Raw genomic sequence first — 22,710 nt, 5'->3', positions numbered from 1 at the left:
TTTTTATGAAATTATATGGATCATGCTGATACATAGACTTTCATAAAAATGGTCAGTGGAGATTGCTCTATTCTAATGACTCATTCACACCGGCAACTTGAGGAGATCGAGTGACCGTTTGCAACTCGCGATCAAAAAGCCATCGAAGGCAACTGATGTTCACACCGGCATGCCCGGCTGAGCACGACCCGCAAGTCGCAATCCAGGAGATTATCGTCCTCAGCGAGAACTCTCGGAATCTACACGGAATTTGCCGCGATGCGTGAGGAGGCCGGATGTAGACACATGAAAGATCACTTCCAGTGCGCCGCTGATTGGTTTATCAGTTTTGCGACTACGGTCACACAACTGAAAAATCGCGCAGAGAGTGACTGGCCCAAAACGGTTGCTTTTCGAGAAAAGCGACCGTTTTGGGCCAGTCGCTCTCTGTTGGTCGCAAACGGTCGCTTTTCGAGAAAAGCGACCGTTTGCGACCATTTGCGACCAACTTGGTCGCGCGACCACTGTCAGTCGCTGGTGTGAATGAGCCCTAAGTTTTAATTTCTCGATAACAATCTCATTTTGTGATGTCTCGTGTGTGGCACATAAAAAAAGATTGTGCGGTGTGCTAGCATTAATTGATTAGATTGAATGTCATGCCCTATTTTTTTTCATTGCCGCACGTGTCCTCGTATGCACTGCTTCCTCCACGGACGATGCATTTTATTCTAAGACGAGAAAAACTGGGCCGAAGTGTTGTGCTCCACGTGGTGTGTGTTTGAAGGCAAGGACCAGCGAAAAACACGAATTATTCAAGCAAGAAGGCGATGGGACGAGGCTGGAACTAGCAAGAGAAATTCTATTATGGAAAATAACAAATATATAACCTCTGGTAGTACCCTGGCGCACTCACAAAAGCCATCTGAAGAAAACTAATCTAGAAACAAAGAATTCTATACACTACTGTTCAAGCAGTGTAATTTCTTGTCACTGATGGTTAAGGATGTCGCACTCGTGTATGCATTTTCCTGCCGAGTGACATAAAAAAAGCCTAAAAAATTTGCCTTCTGCATTTGTCTTTATGCAGCCCAAAAACTTTGGAACACTCAAACTTCGAAAGGTACCTGTAAAAAAAAAAGTACCGAAAGGTTTTGAAGTTGCCCGTGTGAAAACTGCCGTGCTTATCCAACGCAATATGTCGGAGACGGGACAAGTGACAGGAAGGCAGTGTAACTGTGCCCCATTGTTTCCAGCATCACAGTTGCTTTGGCCAGAGACCTCCAGTACGACTTCTACCCGAGCTTTCCGGAAGTGTTCCGGCTTGTCTGTGCTCACCTCGACACCCGTGACCCTGAAATGTTGGAACGAATCTTCGTCTGCCTCTCGTACCTGTTCAAGTTCCTCTGGCGGTACATGGTCAGGGACATAGACCTTATTTTCAAGTAAGCCCCGTCAATACTTGCTTTTTATTGCAATAGCATTGTTCTTGCAACAGTTTGCATGCAATACAACGATTGTGTTAATGATTTCACGATTTCCTTTACTTGTCCGACCCTTGCTGAGTTACTGTGCAAATCTGATCCCACTGCGTGCATTCCAGGTTGTATGTTCCACTTCTCGGGTCACAACAAAAAAAGTATGTTCGAGACTTTGCCGCCGAGAGCTTTGCATTCCTGATCCGCAAGGCAAGTGGTTCGAGTGCTGCTCTGAAGCTTTTGTTTGTTGAAGTTACTGTAGTGTTCGAGGCATTAATCCCCTGCATCTAATTACTGTATCCTTGTATGCACAGTCCACAACTGCATTTCACCTACAACCCAAATATAACCTTCGGAACGGGGGGTGGGGGCATAAAAAGTGTTTCTCGTGTATCATACGGATAATTTGAATCTCTGCTATGTATGCAAGTTTCTGGAATTTTTGTGCAGGTTGTACATGGCAAAATGGGGTATGTACTGGGAATACCCTACTTGTTTTCCATGGCCACGTCATATAGTGCGCTAGAACTCACTGTGATTATATTGTTGATTCGGGGCTTGCCCATCTCTTCTCATGAACTGTCACACAGAAAGTGTCATGCTTATAATTGTTGTGACAGTGTCTTCGGTAATTCTGTTTTCTGCACGCCATGCACTGTGCTGATCTTTCTTTCACCATCATCTGGCCCAGGTCTCTGATAAAGAGAAACTTGTTGACATGATGCTGGCCTACCTCGAAGCTAACCCACAGGTAAGCCTGAGTTGTTGACCATGTTGATATCATTTGGTAATGCTCACTTTTTACATCTGGCATTCACTGCATCTTCCTTCCAGAGCACCGACGGTATTGGTCGCCTGCTGTTTGAAGCTGTCAAGGGCGTCAGAGGGCAAACGCACAGTTGCATGACCATGGTGCGTATATGTGTGTGCTGTTCACTACTGGGAGCCATAGCAAGAATAATTGGGGATATCGAGGGGCTGTATCTTTCTTTCTTGTTTTTTTTTTTTGTGTTAGTGGTGTAAAAACTTCAGGATCAACGCAAAAGAACCAGACCGAGAGTGCATCACTCCTCATTGCAACCTATTTTCTCTCACAGTGCCTGCCTGTGCACGTTTATTCTTTTTCTACAAGTGACAACAGTAGGAAGCTATGAAAAGCTTAGGGGATATTGTGTTTTTTAATTGAAGTGCAAAATTAAGAAAAGAAAGTCGAAGAAAAGACAACTTTATGCCGGTGGCACATATAACCTCTGCATGCTGTGTGAGATTCTCTGCCGAGTGAGCTACACATGCAGCTGTTCCCCCATCTACTTGTACCAGGTAGGCCTGGCCCTGGGAGTTGTAGCAAGCAGCCTTCTCATCTCTGGCGCTTGCCAGGTCGCGCCGATTTTGGCCATTCTAGCTTACTTTTTCGCTCGGTCCAATGGGCGCAGGCCTCCGTGACCACATGACAGTTTGTTTGCGGCTGGTTTGCGAGAGTGTTGTGGTGCAAGTGGGGAAGCTGTCTGGCTCTACGTATTGAAATGGAGGAGGAATTTGTCTGGCACCTTGCTTTCACCGTATGCGCAGGAAAACCTGAAATTCTATAGTTCCCGCAAGTCTCTGTGTTGCCTTGGTATATATTCAACCTTGCCCGAGTCGATATTTCGAAAAAAGGGTAGGATGGGTTATTCCTTGAATACAGTTGATAATGTGCGACTTTACAGCACTATTTCGAAAACAATGTGGCTTGTTTTTTTCTTGCCAGGTGTTGCCCTTGGCACTGAAGCGTCTGGATGGTTCGGTGTGCAGTGTGGAGGTTGCATGTCAAGCTCTCCGGCAGACGTTTGTTGCCCTGGCTGAACACCTCGCGAGTCATGCAGAAAACTCGTCGGCTGTCTGGAACTGTCTCAAGGTTGGTACCTTGCTTTAGGAGTGTGCAAAGATTAACAAAATAACAAATTGAATATATTTTTGTTTGATTTGCAAGGGTAAGGTAAGGTCCTAAACAAAAAAATGTCATCTTTATTCTTTGCTAAAAACTTAAATACTTAACAATTTTATGTGCTATATTTTTGAATACAGCTTTTATAACAAAGTCGCATCCGACACGAAGTAACTTCATTATATCCCATATTTGTTACAAGTATATATTCATTACATGTTAAATATTGGCGGGATGATGAGCAAAATGAGAACAAGGTGAAAGTAGGAGCCAAGGTTTCGACAAGTGGACTTGTCTTCCTCAAGGCCAAGTCCACTTGTCAAAGTGGCTCCTGCTTTCACCTTTTTCTCGTTTTGTTCATCGTCTTGAATTTCTATCTCCCGCCTTCCCTGTAGTTATATTGGCGGGAACATTTGTAACTTACTTCATTAAATGAGTGTTTGTTGCATCGAAATCTGAATGTATGAAATCGATTTTTGTTTATCTCATCTTATAATTTTATCTAAGTTTCTTTTGTTTAATTTTCTGGAACATTTTGCAGTCAGTTCCACAGATTTCATTAAACAGGGTACAATGGGTACTGCATAATTTTCAAAAAGTCTAACACGACCAACCTTATTGCTTTGTCTGCCCTAGTACAAGAGCTGTAAGGCTTCAAATTTGATTCTCAGAAGTTGTTGATTGTAGATCCACCGATTGTAGGCTTACATGTTGCTAGGAAGAGAGATAGGCAAAGTAGATTGAAGCGCTTGGGTCACTGGCCCGGCCACCCAATCCGGATGGCCAGCAGGCCAGTGCGTGCTGATTTGGCTTCTTACAATGGTTCTGCTTAACTTGTATCGGAAGTGAATTGACTGAATGGAATTGCAAATTGTCAGAGCTTGAATTTTTTCTATAGTCAGCTGTAGGAAAGCATCGTTTTCTGTTCTTTTTTTTGTTGCAGGAGGTTGTAGCGGGTGCAGTTGAAAAGTACGAATCCAACAAGGAGTCCGTTCTGCCACTTCTGGAAAACCTGGCCACGATGGTGAAAATTTGGGTGCTGTTCAAGAGGGGATTGCTATCACGGAAGAACGATGCAGTCTACGAGGTACTCATTTGGTGCTTGGTTAATTGTATGTTATTTGGTTTTCCTTAAAGCTTGCTTTCATTGATAGCTGATACGAGCGCAAAAAAAGAGTGTTTGCAGGTGCGAAGTTGTTTGAAGAGTCATTGCGTTAAACATGGTGGAGTAGGGATGTGAGCACGGTCAGCTTGATTTTGTGTGCGGTATTTTAGAATTTTCACGTATACCAAATATCTAGGGGGATATTGCAGAAATGGTCATTAGCATTTGGCATGCCCTTCATGAAAAATTCAATGTAGAGTATAGGGCTTTTGGTATGCATGTGCGATTGTTTCCTTCACTAGATCATACCAGGCCAGCGGAGTAGCAGCTGCTCGTTAGCGTTATTTATGGCAACCCTAACAGTCGTATCTGTGATCTCAAATCCGTGGTTCGTGATGAGTTGTGACCACAGCAGGCCTAGGCTGGTGGGGATCTTTCCAACTGAAGGTTTTTTTCACATCAGTTAAGCAACAAATAAGCTACAACATTGAGCACCAGGCACAGCTGGGGCAAAGTCGTAAGCAGGGGAAGGCATGACGGGGGGGCGATAAGTTGCTCACGATTGGCAGGAACGGTTGTCGGGGGTCTCCCCAGCTGAGATGTCATAGGCGTGTGTGAATAGCAGTACATTTTGAGACCAAATTGAATATGAATCATATAGTGCCAGAAGTGAGTCGAATCGAATATTGAATACGCTTCGTGTGTATGGTTGTCGAATTGCCAGGTCCTTAGTTCCGATAAATAACTGGCTTGGTTTTGTTTTTCTCTTGAGCAGTCCTGGTAGCGTTTTCTTATCGCACATGTCGTGTAGACCATGCACTCTCCATTCACCATTTTCCGAAATGATTGGTTGTCAGTGAGCGCTTGTAATGTTCTGTTTTGTCCGTCTTTTTTTTTTTTTTTTTGTAGAGCGCTTTTAATTTGATTTCATATCCTAAACCAACTTGTCCAACAACACATCTTGTCAGAGCAAGAGCTCTACTGTAAAAAAAAAAATTTGAAGAAGAACTGAAGCATACTGATGACCGGAATCTGCTGTAAGTTGATTGTTCAGTTTCACTGACTGTTTGGTCAATCTTGTGCTTACAGATCCTGGATCTGCTCCTTGACCTTGGCGAGGCATCGCAGGCACTGACAGCGACGCTTCTGGAATGCTTGGCTTCGCTGGTAACGAATGGCGGCACCCCCGTGAGCCCATCCTCTGGACCTCTCAACAAGCTCGTTGAAAAGGTGAGGGGTGCACGTGTCCAGCTGTTTGCCCCTCCTTTTTTTTTTAAATGAGAGAGTCTTTTGGATGCATAATTTTACAGCAAAGCTGTGAGAGAGCATGCATTCAATACAGTGGAGATTATAAAAGTATACAGCGAAACCTCATTATAGTGAAACTGGGTGTAATGAAGTAATGGATGTAATAAAGTAAGCGAAATTTGCCTTGCAGTCTCCATAGAGATTGATACTGCAGCACATGCATTAATGGATATAATTAAGTAATGGGTATAACATAGTAATTTTGCCTGCCCATTCATCTTTGGTATAATGAGTGTTTACTGTACTAAGTTCAGGTATAGTGAAGCAATTGAAGAGATTCGGGTATAATGAAAGAATTCTATTGTATAAAGCAAAGCATTTGCAAAGCCTTGGGTAGTTTTTGGGCTGTGGCCAAACCAGACTGCGAGGACTTTTGACAGATTTGAGAACCCCCTTATGCAGCGTTGCTTTTTGTTTTTTTATATAGAAGTTGCTTAGATTCACACACACCTGCAAAGGGCATTTTTTTATATGCAGTTTGCTCTGTTTTCTGCAGATCTACTCCGGATCATTCTTAGCTGGAACCGTGTTCGACTTTACGGGTCAAGTGGTGGAATGCTCGGCTTTTGAAAAGGTATGCAAATGTCGTGCGTAAGGGGACTGGCTTGGTTGAACTTCACTCATTGCTGTGTGGCATCACCAAGCTGCATCTCTTTGCATGTTGCGTTTTTGGGAGAGGAAGTAATGGGACGCCATTTTGTCATCTTCCAGGATGTGCTGTGTCACGTGGTTCGGCACTGCGCGAGTTTTGAAGACCGGACTCACGGGCTTTCCCTTATGGCAGAGGTGGCCCTTCGGAGAAGGCCCATGCCTGACACGGCTGACGAGCTGATGCGATCCTGGAGGCCACTACCTCTCTGCGCCTCGGATGGCACAAGGCAAGGCACCCTGAAAACTTGCTGCTTTGTGATGCCTGATTGGATCTGATGACTCTAAGAAAGTAGAGTGTTCTATTAAACATACAAACCCTTTTGTGAAGTGCCAAGAAGGGGTCATATACCGCATACTGCTGAAGTGTGGGAAAGAGTATATCGGCCAAACTGGCCGGTTTATTAATGAACGCCTGTGGGAGTGCAAGCTTTCGCTGAAAAATGGTTATGGCTCAAACTTGCTGCTTCATTGCAAGGCCTGCGGGAATGAGAATAAGCAAGTGTGTGAAGCAAGGCTACGTGATACAACAATCATGTTTAAAAGCAAAGATACTGTGGCCCGTGAACTGCTGGACGCCAACCAGATTAAGAGGGGACACCGCGGTCAGCACCCCATCTCTTAATATTTACACTAATGAAAGCATGTTTTTAGATAAGTTCTAGATTTTGGTTAATCTTGTGATTCCCTTCATATACATCTTCTGTGTACTCGTGCAGGTGCATTCACATAATCCGTGCTCCCTCTTTTTTCTTCCCCCTCTCCCCATGGCTATATATTCAGCCGTCTTTGACCTCAATAAACAGTTGCAAGTACGCTTTGTCCAGTCCTTGTTCCTTCCTAGTGTGCTGTTGCTGTTGGCGCTTCATCTTTTGAAAGCTATGAACCTACTAGCCCCACAACGTGTTCTTCTCAACAAGCAGGATTGGAAAATTGTAAATGCAAGGAAATGTGGTCATTATAACCGATAATTTATTATATCTGGGATCATTATAAGTGGGCTCTGTTGTGTAAGTGAATGCAGAGGAACAGCAGCATGGTGGTTACCTAAGCCTGGCACATTGATTACTCTGCAGGGAAGATGTTGCCTCACTTGCAGAGACTCTTCTCGAAGCCTTGGCCAAAGACGTGGCTGACCCTCTGCTTTGGGCTGGTCTGGTTTGTTTGCCTCATCTCAGGTTGGTTAGCATTCTTTGTTTTCTTCTTTTGCTCCATTAGTTTTCATGCACTTGGTTATTGGTTGACTGCCATTTGTTGTTGTGTTCATCACAAAAAAGTTCTTGAGAACATGGTGCTGCCACAGGAATTGAAGCGAGATCCCGAGGAGTCTCTGAAGTTTGCTGATAAAAAGCTTTCTTTTTTAGCGCTTGGGGTAATGCGACGGAGATGCAAAGAGCTCTGGATAGAACTCTCCAAGAACTCGGAGATCGTCTGCAGCTGGAAACACTGCCTGCGTCTTCTGCTGCACGCCTGTCATTCGTTTTCCTTCAAGCTGTTGCCACTGCTGCCTTGTGCAAGTTCGAAGGTGCCCTGGCCAACATCACTTGCGACGTCTTAGTAAAAATTCTCAGGTATGGGGAAAAAGGTCTTAATTGAACCTGTGTGCATTTTGCTAAAGATGTAACGAGGGTTAGCCATAGCATTCTGATATACTGTCAGAATTTAAGGAAACACTTCAGTTTAATGCTAGCTAATGTGCATACTTTTGTTCCCGCCATCTCCATTCCATGTTATATCTGCACAATATCTGCAGGCAATAGGCGTAAGCACTAGCTCTGCACGTTGAGGAAGCTATGATGGCGGAACACAGTGTGCACTTATCATCAAGTGGCAAGGAACACATAAAAGTGCCTACTTTTGAAGTAATGTAACATAGCAGAGTGTGGGTGTAGGCCAGTTGGTGTTTCATGATTTTCTCAAGTTCTCTATTATCAGCCACGAAAGGTAGAATTGCAAAGCCAATGGAGAAACTGAGCTTTAGGAGAGCTTGTCATGGGGCATAGTCGGTACATACTTAAACAAATTGCCATGACAGGCACTAATAATGCAATAAAAGCCTGTCCCTCATTGTATTTTTGTGTAGTGTCTGGTTGCACTTTTAGTCTGACAAACTTGGACATCGTGATCTGCGCTTATGGGTGGGGAAAAAAAATCTTCTCTGTTCTTTTCTCCTTGCTAACTAGGCAATCACCAGAGAATGTTTGCTTGCTGAAAGCAGCGGACATCTTCTTGGTCCATGCAGCCAAGCAAGTGACGCCTACGGTGCAACAGCCGAAGGAAGACCTGCTGAGGTCGTTCTACGGCATCCTTGAACAGAACCTGGCCTCACCGCATGGTGTTGTAAGTCTACCCACCTTCGTTTATTTTTGTACGTGTCAGTGTGTATCGTGGCATGCAGCGTGGCTGTATTCAATGCAGTAAATTGTTGTTATGGCAAAATGAATGGTGGAGCCATTCTTCCTGTACTTTTAGTACTACCCGTTCCTGCCACAAATGGCGGTGATTAAATACAGGGGATTCGCGTCAAAATGACGTTTTACTTTTGGAAGAGCAGCTAGTTGTACTGTCAAAGCTCCATAGAAGCAGTGGTCATTCGATTTTGCAATGATTGCCAATATGATTTTGTCAACAAAGCACATTTATCCGCTGCAAGAAAAATGTGTGAAAAAAAAAAAAAGGTAAACTGGAACAGCAGTGCCTTTTGTGGTGCATCTTGAGTCGGTGTTTCTCAAAGCATGTGCTAGGCTTAATGTTTTTCTAGCAAACATTACTCACTTTAGTCCTGCTGTTACCTTTCCTTTCTCATCTGTGAAGGTGTTTAAAATGAAAGAAAACTGACGTTGATGCTTTTCTTCCTTGCTTCTCTGTTCAGGTGAGACTCCTGACCTTACGGGTGTTGTCTTCGTTTAGGCCCGAGGCCGTTCCCCAAGCTCACGAAACGGACGAAAAGGCAAGCACTACTTTTGCATAGCTCGCCCTCCCACGTTTATTAATGGAGTGCTGGCACAACATTTGCGATGTGTCTTTCTTTTGTGTGTGTGTGTGTGCGCGGTAAATGGAGGTCTAAGTTTTCTTATCATGTGTCATGGCATGATACAGTCGCTGGCTCCGTTTCTGTGATGGCTGCAGCTGCCATACAATTTGTCCCAGGAAAAACAGACTTGAGTTTAATATCATATTGTAACCTACATCCATCATGCAAGTGTAACTACTATTAAGCACTCCTTGGGTTGGGAAGCATTGGCTAACGGCAAGACATACAATAAAATATGACCTGTCTTCTGCATATGTTTTTGGAAGATTAATATTCATAGAGATTTCTATACATGTTTTTCATCCCACTTCATATTGAACCGTTGTGAACATGCAATTAGATGCATGGTTCACAATAATGTAAGGTGTGATAGGGGTGTTTTCTTTTTGTCTTGCTGTATTTTACAATGGAATCAGCTTCTGCGTAGCATTAACGCTTTCAGCATCACTGATGCACCGGTATGTTTCCACGTTTCTGTCCCGCCTTGTACCTTTTGACATTACTTTCGTCAAATAGGAATGCAAGGACTGCACCAAGAGAGCATTTCTCATAATCCGCGTCATTTTTACATTTCTCCACAACGAAAAATAAAGCGTTTTGTTAATTTTATAATAGCCGAGGGGTAAAAAAGACGGCGCCGGGAGTGCGCTATTTCCCAAAAAATACAAACTCTGAAAGGGATAAAGCTTACCAGTCTGATGCACAGTTCTGTTTGTTGCGAAATAATGCTGTTAAATGAGTGTGTTGCAAGTGTGTTTTCTTTTTTTGTAAATATGTGACTCTGTATGCACATGACTTGTTTTTGTATACCGCAATATTCCCCCTGCAATAATGCCTTCACAGTGCTGTAGGTTCTTCAAGTAAGTAATTAATAAATGAAAATAAGACGCCCTAATGGTCGCCTAGTGTCTATGGCATTACGCTGCTAAGCACAAGGTTGCAGGTTCAACCCACGGCTGCGGTGGCTGCATTTTGATGGGGGCGAGATGCTAAAATGCTCCTGTAGTTTGATTTAGTTGCAAGTTGGGGAACCCCGGGGAGGTTGAAATGACCACTATGGCATGCTTCATAATCCTGTTGTGGTTTTGGCACGTAAAACCCCAGAATTGAATCGTTTATTAAGAATAGAAGTGTTTCCCAGAATTCATATGTGCTGAGAAAGGCAGTGGTCCTGGATTCAATTCGTGTACGGGGATGAATATTTTTCCGCTTCACGACTTTTACTTCTGAGAAGCATGCATGGAGTTTCTCTTGTAGCTTTTCGCTACTTCTGGACAGATGACAATCTTTCTCATTTTATTTTGCCCGTGCAGACGGGCCAGTACAATTTATGAAAAACTGTCCGCTCCTCTTCCACTGTTCCAGCTGGGGGAGTTTGCCTCTGCTTGCCACGTCTTCAACATCTGCCTCTCGGCGGAGGCTGTGCCTCTGACGGTGCAGGACTACCGCCAGAGGGTCAAGCTGCTGCAGGCACTGAGTTCCGAGCAGCTTGCGGCAGCCGGTGTTTCGCTGAGTGCTTATTCAATGGTGAGTGCTGTGGAGATGCTTTTCGTTTCTTTTTTTCCCAGCTCTTAGTGCACGTTAACCCCAGCCGCTCGTCTCCAATTACCCTCTCAGAACTGAGGGATCAAAAATGCACTTGCATGTTTATGAATTTCCTTCAGATGCAGCTAAAGGCAAACTGTGATGAAATCTCGAGCTCAATTCAAGGGACACTCAGTAGAGAAAGAAGTTTAGCTCTATTTTAATAAAACACCCTTACACAGTACAAAAAGGCCGTTTTTACAATCGGAGGTGGCTTGGTAAGCCAGAAAAGCCTCAAACAGGTATCTACACTACCCTAATGTTTCTTCACCAGCTCAGCATGGCGTCACAAATTCTGACAGCATCTACCTGGACCTCGCTTTATGGGAGCCAAATGTTGGACTTGGACAGTCTCTAATACTTTTACTGTGCCAGAACGACCCAAGTTCGAGAATGTATAGTAAAGCATTGCTAATATTTACCTGCTTAGAGCATACTAATGGTTTAAACGTAGTTGCGCCAAACCCCAAACTCAATCTCCATAGAATGTAATGTGTTTGCTGACCACTTAAGCCATAGTGGCTTGTCCTATGTCTACTTTTTAATGCGTACCATGATCACTTTTTGTTCCATAAAGGTTAATATCACCTCAGCTTGCTGTGTGGATGATTCCAAGCTGTAGGGTAAAAGATAATCCAGCGTGGATATCTTGATTCCTGCAGATAAGCATTTGAAATTGTTGTTTGGACCTCTTTCACACTTTTTGCCTTTAGACTCAACCGTCTCTTGATTTGACAAGGAAATAATAAAATGAAATTTAAAAAAATGCATGGAGGTGTGGTAGCGACCTAAGCAAAGAGCATACCGTATTTACTTGTGTAAGGCCCGCCTTCGTGCAAGGCCATGCATCCCCACATTCGGACACAAAAAATTTCGTGAAAAAAGTTTCACTAAGTCTCACTTTTCACCGACCTGTTTTGCCTTTTGTGGCACTGTTTATTGGTCATTGGACGAAGGGTGAGAGCACCAATGTAGTGATAGCCTCTGTGTTTTCTGAGAAAAGAGGGGCAAGCTTGCCCATTGTGCTGCACTGATCCTTCCTTGAAACTCGTGTTTTAGTCGGCGTCGTGTGGGAGGCAATTGGGGAGAGACAACAGAGGAGGTCTTCTGGTTCTCTAGAAGAATTAATTGTTAGGCTAATTGGTCTTGCATTGCAAGCGAGGAAAATTAGCACACCAAAAACAGACAATGTGCACAGGAAGGGAAGACAAAGACAAGAGCTGGTGTTCTGGTTCTCTGTTCTGCCGACTGATGCGAGCCATATCCTTTGCTGCACTTGCTGCTTCGTTACCTGTTTCTTCATATTGTTGTGACCAACAATGACAACAGCAAAAATCGAGCCCCTCGATTCCCTTATGCTTCTCGCTCATTATACGTGCAGTTGGTGAGAGAACTGGGCACCAATGAAAGAGTGCCCTCGGGAAAAGTACCGAAAGCGAGGCACCGTGGCAAGCGTGTAGTCGTTCATCAAACCCGTGTGACTTTGCTATTATGGCATCATTTCAAAAAATTTTTGTGTCTGTATGTTGATCTTAGACTGGTGCGCAGCTGCCGCCATGTAACAAGATTTCAAGCTCAGGTCGGTCTAGTTTAAAAATACTTTAGCCAGGCTGGTTTCTGAGTGGTGACCTTTTGATCTGGGGGCCTCTTTCGTTTTGTCGTCATGTCTAATTGACGACACAATGTTAGTAGTATGCTAGCCATTGGTAGTTACTAGTTTAACAGCTGAGCTAACTGGTGCTCTGGCGCTTTTCAGGCTCCTGTGCACTACCTGCTGGGCACCCTCCTCGTCAACTTCCAGCTGCTCTGGAAACCGTGCCAGGAAATCCTTGCCAGTCACGCCAGCGCCAACGGCCCCTTCTGGAGCACGCTGGTGCAGCACTTGACTATTGTGTATGACAAGATAGGTCAGTTGTAGCTTCGAGTACCTGGTTTGTTAAGTTGAATTGGCTTGGTCCTTGGTGTCCCGACGATGACATGCAGAATAGGGAAACGTCAACAGAAGGACTGATCCCATGTTCTCTTGCCCCTGACACTATTGAGTGTAAAATTAAGTCGGGCAGAGGTAGTGGATTGCAACACATGTCATAACTCGCAACTGAAAGCTTTCATTGGAAAGTACGGAATACTTATAAGCTAACATTGTAGATGGGTTTGGTAGTTAGCTGCCATTGTGTGTACAGTGAAACCTCGTTAAACCGTAGTCGGCCGGAGCTCGGAAAAAGTACGTACTAAACGGTAGTACTGTTTAACCGAAATAGCATGACATCGCCCACTTACCTGTAGAAAACGGAACTCAGAGAGAGTGCGATGAAAGGGGAAAAACATGCAGTATTTATTCACTTCGCGCGACATAAGTGTTATCTTCGTTTGATGCCGCGGCGGCCTAGCACGACGACAGCAGCCTCAAACTTACTCAAGCTGCGTGCCAGCTTCTCAGCCAGCCCCCCTCCTCTCGGCAAACACTCGCACGGCAGATTCCTCGTTGGCGTTACGTATTCTCCGTGCACGCGCGCACTAGTGCTGCATAAGTTCCGGGGCGCCTTTTTCATTGCCGGGTGCCGGAGTTCGGAAAACTTTTCGTTTGGAATAGTTACGTTATCGCGCCCCTGTTCTCGTTGCGACGATTGCATTCACGAGGCTGACGTAACGCGCAGCTTCTGCCCCTGTCGGGCCTAAATCGCCCGTGCTGTCGCTTTCCGTGTCGTCCTCATCACTGTCGCTAGTCGACACTTCGGCAACAACAGAGGCAACGATGGCGAAAAGTCGAACCTCGTAGCCGACATCTTTTCGCGGTCGCAGCAGCGCTGCCGAGCAACTTCGCATTCCAAATGCCACACACTGTAGTCAACAGCAGATCCATGTCGTGGGCCAGCGCCGACTTCTTCGTGTCACGTTCGATAGCACGGACGATGTCTAATTTTTCTTCTATGCTGAGCACCCGGCGTCTTTTTTATCCGAGCTTCGGCATGACGCGAGTCCTCGCTTGCACGACGCCATAACGCTCTCTCGCTCTCTGGCACGGCGTCGAAATGATGTTGATGTTGATGCGGCTTCACGTGCAAACGCACAGTGCGCTTGGAGGCCGTTGTACCGATCTCTGAGGCTTGTTGTTCTGCCGGACCGCCCGGTGGAGACGACCCACCGCCGTGTTTGCGCGACGAAAAGTGGAAACGCTACGTTTTAACCGATGCGTACGCAATAAGCTGGTACGGTTTATGCGGATACTAAATACATTATGTTCAATGGCCGCTGAGTCGGGGAATTGACTTTACTACTTTTAAACCGAAACTACTGTTTAAGCGGGTACGGTTTAACGAGGTTTTACTGTATAAGGCTTGGGCTTCACAGCCAACTCCCTATTGCTCGCCTTGTATGGCCGGGCTCCAGTGGTACAAGGACGAGCAGAAACATGATAACATGCAACGTTGTAATAACAATCACAGCAGCGTTTATTGCTACCAGAGGATTTTGTTGGAAGCAGGCTAGTCATGACCGAGATGGTTGCAAGGTTACAAAGTCAGGGCGGCCACGAAAAATAGAAACGTGATGCTTGCCTGGGGTCTTTCTGTTGTTGTGGCTCGCAATCTTCTCTCTGTTCAGTGTTCACTGGTTGCGCTTTGTTTGTGTTCGGTCCAATGGGTGCGGGGCTTCGCGGCCATGTGACGGTCTGTGTTTACGATCAGTTTGCAAGTGGGTTGCACCACCTTGGGGAAAGCCGTCTGGCACAGGAAGAGGAAGAAGACGTCTGCTCTCCTCGCTTGCCTTCTTCAATTCCGTGGCACGTGTAGGAGTGCAGGAAAATATGAACATTCATAATTTGCACAACATCCACTCAGAACAGTCACTGTACCAACTCTTGATTATCTACATATCTTACTGTTACCCCTGACCTGCACGTCCCCTCTCGATTGCTGTTTATTCTTATTTTGAGACAGCACATTTTCTGATTTGACTGTCATCCTTATGCTCAAGGCACAGAAGGAGATGATCAGATTACTATTTGTGTGTGTATAAAACTGCAACCGAACCTAACCTCACAAGCTCATGAGAAGGGAAAGAAAGGCAGGCTAATAATTAACAAACAGTAGAGTGAGTTCTAGTCATCTCATGAAAGCAATTTGCCACAGCTGCTGGCGCAAAGTGAACCTCCAGAAACTATTGTTTTGTGTGCTGCGAGTTTTCTTAGCCCTTGCAAATAGTGGACACAACACACGTAATCACAGACATTTATTGGTCGTAGTACACAATAATGCTGGTGAGCTGATATGCAAGGATTAGTTTTTCTGTAAGACTTTGCTAAGAAACTGAGGACGTTCGGCTCACTGCCCAATGATGCTGAGCTAATGCTTGCCCATGTCGTAGTGGGCTCTTGCTTTTGTCCTTCAGTGCTTTATAAACTGATGACGAAATCGATGACCACTGTAGCATGTCTGCCTGTCATGTAGCATGACGGGCATTAATGTCTGTATGCATCTGCTTATTGTGCCCTGCATTATTCTGCAGCTTGCACTTTCTTGTGGGGTTGGTTGCCTTCAATGCATACTGTACAAATTTTTCATGTGCCATTTTCCTTGCATGCAGTGAAACAGGTCATCAGTTATCTTGAAATTGTTGTTGCTTTTGCAGAAACTTCTGTCCCTGCGGCATCCGAAGACCAAAGTGGTGTTGACAGTTTGGCCAATGAGGGACTTGCCGGCGTCTTTGATGAAGCGCAGGAGGCGGCCACCAAATTGGCCGACAAACCGGACTACGTCAACCACCGCCACTTGCTGTGGAATGCGGCCGAACAGTTCGCCGGAGTCGCGGAGAGACGCAGCAGGGATGTCGTGGCCTTCTTTTATCAATTTCTAGAGTGAGTGATTTTGTGTCTCTCTTGTGCACAGTTTCGCATGTGAAATTTTGAGTCCGCTCACCAAGGTTGATGAGTTCAACACCATCGGGGCATTTGTGGACCAGTGTTCTTGTGGCCCATTGCATGCATCAGAGCACTAATTGTGCTGACTGGCTTTGACAAGTTGCACATTATAGTTTTTTAGAGATCATGGAGGGAGCTCTTAAAGGTTCTGGGTGCAATGATGCATGCAATAAGTAATTTTAATTTCTGTTGATATCTGCCACCTCGAACCTGCTAGGCTGTTGGTATCACTCTTTTGTCTTTCTGTTATCATGGTACAGTAGTAAGCGTATTAGCATGACTGTTTTGATATTTATCAGTTGACCGTGAGGCCACGTGCTAAATTAATATCACTTGTAGACTGGAAGATTGTAATACTATAGCCAGCCTATTCAGGAGCATTTGACGATGCACCAATCTGCAGGCTACATGTGGCAAATGTAGCAGTCAAAAGATTATCAGCTTCGATGTTCCTTGCATAGTCTCTGAAATCTCACTGCCCAGTTGTCCTTGTCACTCTGTTCCAGGAAGGAGTTCTGGCCAAACATGCAGATCGCACCGCATCACGACATACGGAAACCAGAAGATGCTCCTGCTTTACCTGCTGACGGTGCGGAGAACAAACCAGAGAAGCCTGAGGAGGCCAGTGTCATCATCGTAGGCGTAGATGAGCCGCAGGATGATGCAGAAGATGACGAAAATGCAGATGACGAAAATGCAGACGACAGGGAGGACATGCCGATCGAGGAGACCCAGCACATACCCTCGCGAGCGAGGCTGAAACTTGTCAGGTAACAGCCTCTATGTGTACCCTGGCACTTTTGATGTGAAATTTTTGAGCACCAAGTCGAATGAAGGAACTCTGTGCTTTCTCTGTTTTGCTGATTCCAGGAGCCTATGTGACCACCTCAGGCTTTTGTCCAAGTTCTCCAACCCACGAGCAGTTTCGAAGCATGAGCTCCTTTACGAGACGTACCTTGATGTGAGTCTTTCTATTCTGGCATTTGGGTTTTGTTAAGTATAATTGGAGCTCCTAGCGAAAGTGTGAGACCTCAGGAGGGAAGTGTTGGGATTGTTGAGCAGGAGGCATGTGGTGGAATTTCTGTGGGATCTGATTTGATGCATTTGTGTGAACAATTGCATCCGAAAAGTATCTGACAGATTACGACAGATCAAGTTCCAACAGGGAAAAGCTAGGCTAATTAGTTTTGACTGAGTCTTAATATTATTCTACCCAAAAAGACATAGATTAGCAAAAGGAGCATAACAGGACAGAGACTAGTGCAGGTCCTGTTGTTTTCTTCGTTTGCCAGGGCCCTTGAATTCTAGTACAGCGTTTGGCTTCGAAATGTCGGCAGCCATCTTTCTCACGGGCCCCCATTCAAGCACCATCCAAGTGCCAACACCAGCATATCGTGTCTCGGCACTGAACAGGGTTGGTGGTGCAATAACACCTTGTTAATATGTAGTTGGCGGGGAACGTGGATACTAATAAACCGACAATGGTAGATGAGCGGCTATAGGCTTACCGGCTTGAAAAATGCGTTAATTCTCATTAAAATAGACATGCAGACAAGTTTTATTTGCCAGCAGGCATTGAGGATTATGTGATTTTCACTTATTAGCGCGGATGGCATCCTCAAATTCGGCAAGGCAGCGAGCCAGTTTCTCCATCAGGCCCCACTACTCTGGGGATGCCCTCATGATGGTCAGTGCACTATTAGTGTCAGATACGGAAGGGCCATCATCCACGTCATCGTCATGGATGACGACGTTGAAGCGCTAGAAGCTATGGGAGCAGGAGAAAGTCATGGCTACCATGTTTTGACATCACTATCTGTGGCGACTGAAGTCCGGGAGAGGTCCGTGTGCCACAATTTCTCTATGGCCAGAAAAATTCTGCCGGACGGAACATGCTAGGCATGCTCACCAGGTGTCGCGAGGAGCAGTGTCATTCTTTTGGCAGTGTGCATAAAAAGAGCATGAATCGTTTGTAAATGCATATCTGAAGCTTTTTTTTTTTTCTAATGGCTTGGAAATTAACAACAAATTATAGAACAGAAACCCTTTATTGTAATTTCTGTTTAACAAACACATTTATCGAGTCTGGCAACACTGGCAGCTAAGTGGTGAACGTGCAGCAGGTGTCCACCTCCTTTTTTTTTTTGCTCCATGTAGCCCAAGCTATAGAGTTTCATACAATAGCTAGAGGAAACTGTGGTGCTAGTGCTTACGGTAGCTGCAGGCAGAGTGATACAGCCAGCACGGGAATGATGGGTAGTCCATGGATTTGCCTAAACTTCGTCCTTCTGGCTTTAAGCGGCCTCGTAACTTCGCTAACTGGTCGTCTTCAAGAAAGCACTGGGTTATGAATAATTGAATAAACATGATCAAAATTGTCTGACGGCAGGACTCGAACGTATGACCATTAGTACAGAAGTCTGATATTGAAACCATTACGCCACTGATGCATGGACAAGCAGAGCCACTGCAATTAGCAGCGATTAGGCACGTTCGCAGAGTCTTGTTGCCTTTTGCATTTAAAAAAAGTATAGATTGCTTTGAAATTTAGTTCAATGAAGGCAGATAAAGCATACTAAAAGAAGCCACAAGCACGAAGATCAAACAAATCTATGTACTAACTTTCCATGGCGGCAGAACGATTGCAGCACCAGAGTTATCTCTAGTGATTATTGTAGTAGGGAACTCCACCGCCCAAGCCAGCGAACAGTCGTTGTTGTGCTGCTGCGTCTATTTCTGCCACGCAAAGTTTGTCATTAACGTTTGCTCCATGTAGACTGGCCTTAGCAAGTTTGAGAGTGTTCATCAACCACCATGCATTTCATTATAGGATGTGATAGAAATCATAGCAATTCTTTGCTAAACCTGAGTGGTACTGAATCTTCAACAGTCATGAGCCTCAAGTGACTGGCTTTTCTGATGATGTTCTCTCAACAGCTGCTGACGTTTAGAGATCCAGAAGTCCAGAAACTTGCATTTGCCTGTATTGCCAGCTATGGCCAAAAGTTTCTGACCCCCTACAGGTGAGCATATTCTTTGCGAGGTTCTAGTATGGCCGGCGATTGCTACACGGTCGATTTAAAGGTTATTCAGAATGACTCGAGTTCTTTCTTTCCTTGTCGTCTTGGTGCAGGGAGAACTTTGAAAGGCTTCTGGATGAGGCCAGCTTTCGTTCAGAAGTTGTTCTCTTCAATGTTGATGACGGTGGAGAAGGAGCAGTACGGGCGGAGCACCGAACAGATGTCATTCCAATCCTGATGAGGTAAGGGCTGAGCCGTTAACATCAAAACCACGTTTTTGTTGTTGCCTTTGGATGGGAGTGTGTCTCTGAAAACTTAGTTTACTTTGTAGAACATGGAACAGATGTGGAAGACAGGCCACATGACACAGCTTCAGGCTTCAGTATTTTGTGCATTATTCTCTCGTGTTCCAAACTTTTAAAATGCAAGAAAACGAGGAAAGAAGCAGGAGCAACAGGATGACATTTCTTGGTCTTTCATCTTTTTGTTACCCTCTTAAAATTTCAAAGGTGAATGCCAACCAACCAGCCCATCTGTCCATTCTACTCCATTCTTTCATGTCTGTTTTGAGTGGTTATCATTGCAAGCAATCTTCGACAGTGCATCTTTACTCTCGGAATAGTTTGTGACAGTCGGCTCTGGAAACGCAGCAAGCAGACTCACCAAATGTCAGTCGATTGCGAAGTTAAAGAGCGGAATGCATGACACAGCTCTGGAGTGACTTGGAACTGCTTGACTTTTTTTTACGTGTCACCTTCCTCCGTTTTTTTCATAGGTTTTGAATAGTAACAGTTAACAGAAGAATGACGGGTACTATTGCATAGGGGATCGGATGTGCTATCTGTCTTACCGTCAGGTGCATCCAACATGTTTCCACAAGTTCCAGCAATCGGAGCGGCCTTTCAGACTTGTTGCATGTTCTGCCCGATGCCTCATCATACCACATGTCTCCTGCTTATTATTTTTCTGTCCTGTGCTCTTTGCTAATACACTGTGGTCTTGCATCACTTGTTTAAGTTGACCTTTGCTTTGTCCATTTCAGTGACCTTGTTACTGAACGAAGTGTTGGCTGTAGTTTTTGGACAACCTGCTTTAACGTTTGGTTTTTGTTTTTGCTCCTCAAGGGTGTTCTTGCTTTCCTGAGTAGGCACTTTTTGTGCGGTTTCAGCGGTGTTGTTGGTGTCTTTGTTTAGGGTGCTCTACGGCAAGATGCACATGCGCTCTGGTTCGGCGACCGGAGGCAAGAGCAGCTTCAGCAATCGCCAGGGTACCGTGCTGCGGTTCCTGGCGAGTTGCCAAGAGTCTGAACTCAGTGCATTCATGGACCTCGAGCTGGCAACCTTGAAGCAGTACCTGTCAGGTAAGCCTTGCAGTGTGCGCAATGTTTGCATGCAACCTCTCAGTGTGCTTGCTCGTCAGCAGCCACGACGGCATGCTTTAGCAGTGCTTTGTCAAACTTGCTTGTGCCCAACATGCCCTGTAGGGCTTCACTTATTCGGCCTGAATTTGTGAAGCTGCTGGGAAGAGAGAAAACAAAGTGATGATGGCTGGGAAGGTTAACCAGACACTTGGTCAACTGAATGAGTGTCTGGTTTGCTACCCTGCATGGGTGTAAGAGAAAGAGGGAATAGAAAGAGGGAGAGAGGGAGCACTGAGCGGACCCTGCAACATAGCAATGTAGCATACAGCCTAGCAACATCAGTAGGCTGTTGTGCGTGGTGGGCAGGCCTGAACGTAGAGGCATTTATTCATTTACGCAGATGGTATTATGGACACTGTGAACAGCATACGGGACAACCTGGATCTTTCCAAAGTGGTGCCCATTCGTCGCCTTCATGGGTGAGTCTCTTGAAGCATCCTACTTTCTCTAAGCTTTGATACTCCTTATTTACTCAATTTTCTTTTTTTCATTTACTTACTCCTCCATTCGCCACAATTTCCTTCCTGTGTGCCTCATGCACGGGACAGTTGATGTGCTCTTGCTAATGCCCAGTTTCACAGAGGGGCCATATTGTTGAAGAGCAACTTCGTTACCTGCACTGCATTATAACGTTACAATGTGTGTGTGCCCTGTGCAGCACGTTAGGCACAGTGGAGAACATGCTGCGGCACCTGGGGGCTCTGACACCTGGCCTGCTGCCCACACTGCTCAAGCTACTGGTCGCCGTGGCCACCTATGCTGGCGCTATCCTCTCGCAGAAGGACCGGGTGGTGCGTGCCGTCATCGGCAACACGCGAGTCCTGCGGTCGCGGGCCATCGGCCTCGTTTCTCAGGTCGGTGGCACTTAGTTAACGGAGGCGTGGTCACTTTGCGGAGGGAAGGGGATTGCCACCACTTTTTTTTATTCCCACCTGGGAGTTAAAATAGTGTAAATTTTGTTGTTTTGATACCGGCCGTGATGCAAATGCATTGAAAACATTTTTTGATGACTGGAGCTCACTGCTGTTGAGTGGTTGTCTCTTGTTTGAAACAGTGTTCACAGGGTGACCATTGACATAGGTTGCGCTTCTCTGTGTTGCGTACTATAAGACTTGGTCGACCAAGCTGTCAGCATTTATGTCGGAGAACGTGGATATCGTTTTTGATACTGCTAGTGACACCATCAGTTGCTAGTACTGCCATGCGAAGTTGTTACACTGTAGAAAGTCGTACATGCTCACAGCAGTTGTTTATCGTGAAACGCCCTGTGAAAGTGGAACTTCGAAATTTTGTTTTATTGTGTTGCATCACATGACAGTTCAGCTGACTCGCAAAACTTTGATAGATGACTCCGATTGTACAGCCAGGCAATGACGGCATCCCCTCATGTTCTCATCTCTTCTGCTTCAGTTCGTAGCCATGTGAAAGTCTCAATTACACCATTCTCCAATGCTGTTGCTTGTTTTCAGAACGGTCTTGGATACTGTGCTTTGCATTCGTTGCTTGGCAACTGGTAGTTTGTTCATGTAGAGAACGGTAGCAGTTTTGTGCCTCGAATGTATGAAGCAGAGATGACATGTGCATGTATGCATAAGTTTGTCAGCAGGTTTGCATTGGTTGTTTGTCAGTTGTAATTTTGGCCAATTAGAAAGACAGCTTCATCTTTTTCTTTTTTGTTCACGGTGCCCTGCAAGTGATGATTCTTGCACCCCTGAAGCCGCCCTTCGTGAGATGAGGCTTCGGTCTTGTCTACGCGATAAAGAGTTACACATATTACTGAGCAAATTGAAGCTGCTGGTGAATCTTGGTGTCCCGACCTTGAGCTCTAAGCGGGACGTTGTAAACGCCAGCACACAGTGCACTCAGCTGCGGCATCCCTTCATGCATTTAGTGCCCAGTCTGCCTGTGAGACTGGTCGGCAGGCTGGATCTGAGGAGGCTACAGCGACAGCTTGGAAACAAGCACTTGTAACCCTACGGGCTCTTTGATGGCATCCTTTAGTAATCTGATGCAGGGCACTCGTGACAGAGGAACGAAAGGTCGTGGGTGAAGTGACGGCGCAGGGATACAGGAAGGTTGGCTAGTTAGATCCTGTTCATCTTGAACACAAAGAGCATGAAAAACAAGGTAGGCGGCAGGTATGCTTGCCTTTCTAGGCATTGACTGTACGTTTGACTGAGCACAAATGCTCAGTTGTGCGTTACAAATTTCAGTGGTTAGGTTTTTTCCCCCCCTACATGTGTGTGAAAACTGTAAATGCTATTCACCTTTGCTGCAGTGCCAGGTTGAACTGTT

The 22,710-nt window shown here is 45.3% G+C and overlaps 1 protein-coding gene across 1 annotated transcript in view; it reads left to right on the top strand.

Moving 5' to 3' along the window:
• LOC126543682 (small subunit processome component 20 homolog) overlaps nucleotides 1-22,710 on the top strand; it is a 90,814-nt gene that overhangs the window by 6,510 nt on the left and 61,594 nt on the right. The window contains exons 5-27 of the mRNA XM_055078150.2: nucleotides 1,233-1,421; nucleotides 1,580-1,664; nucleotides 2,146-2,205; nucleotides 2,289-2,366; nucleotides 3,202-3,348; nucleotides 4,322-4,465; nucleotides 5,573-5,713; nucleotides 6,288-6,365; nucleotides 6,503-6,669; nucleotides 7,516-7,617; nucleotides 7,804-8,010; nucleotides 8,623-8,779; nucleotides 9,312-9,389; nucleotides 10,839-11,000; nucleotides 12,814-12,964; nucleotides 15,687-15,912; nucleotides 16,482-16,745; nucleotides 16,846-16,936; nucleotides 18,913-18,998; nucleotides 19,109-19,237; nucleotides 20,189-20,355; nucleotides 20,756-20,834; nucleotides 21,074-21,269. Coding sequence (XP_054934125.1) covers nucleotides 1,233-1,421; nucleotides 1,580-1,664; nucleotides 2,146-2,205; nucleotides 2,289-2,366; nucleotides 3,202-3,348; nucleotides 4,322-4,465; nucleotides 5,573-5,713; nucleotides 6,288-6,365; nucleotides 6,503-6,669; nucleotides 7,516-7,617; nucleotides 7,804-8,010; nucleotides 8,623-8,779; nucleotides 9,312-9,389; nucleotides 10,839-11,000; nucleotides 12,814-12,964; nucleotides 15,687-15,912; nucleotides 16,482-16,745; nucleotides 16,846-16,936; nucleotides 18,913-18,998; nucleotides 19,109-19,237; nucleotides 20,189-20,355; nucleotides 20,756-20,834; nucleotides 21,074-21,269 — 3,184 coding nt within the window. The remainder of the gene's footprint in view (nucleotides 1-1,232; nucleotides 1,422-1,579; nucleotides 1,665-2,145; nucleotides 2,206-2,288; nucleotides 2,367-3,201; nucleotides 3,349-4,321; nucleotides 4,466-5,572; nucleotides 5,714-6,287; nucleotides 6,366-6,502; nucleotides 6,670-7,515; nucleotides 7,618-7,803; nucleotides 8,011-8,622; nucleotides 8,780-9,311; nucleotides 9,390-10,838; nucleotides 11,001-12,813; nucleotides 12,965-15,686; nucleotides 15,913-16,481; nucleotides 16,746-16,845; nucleotides 16,937-18,912; nucleotides 18,999-19,108; nucleotides 19,238-20,188; nucleotides 20,356-20,755; nucleotides 20,835-21,073; nucleotides 21,270-22,710) is intronic.

The sequence above is a fragment of the Dermacentor andersoni genome, chromosome 10, assembly GCF_023375885.2.
Source record: "Dermacentor andersoni chromosome 10, qqDerAnde1_hic_scaffold, whole genome shotgun sequence".
NCBI lineage: Eukaryota > Metazoa > Arthropoda > Arachnida > Ixodida > Ixodidae > Dermacentor > Dermacentor andersoni.
The sequence above is the reverse complement of the archived record's forward strand: the minus strand, read 5'-3'. Positions and strand labels throughout refer to the sequence as shown.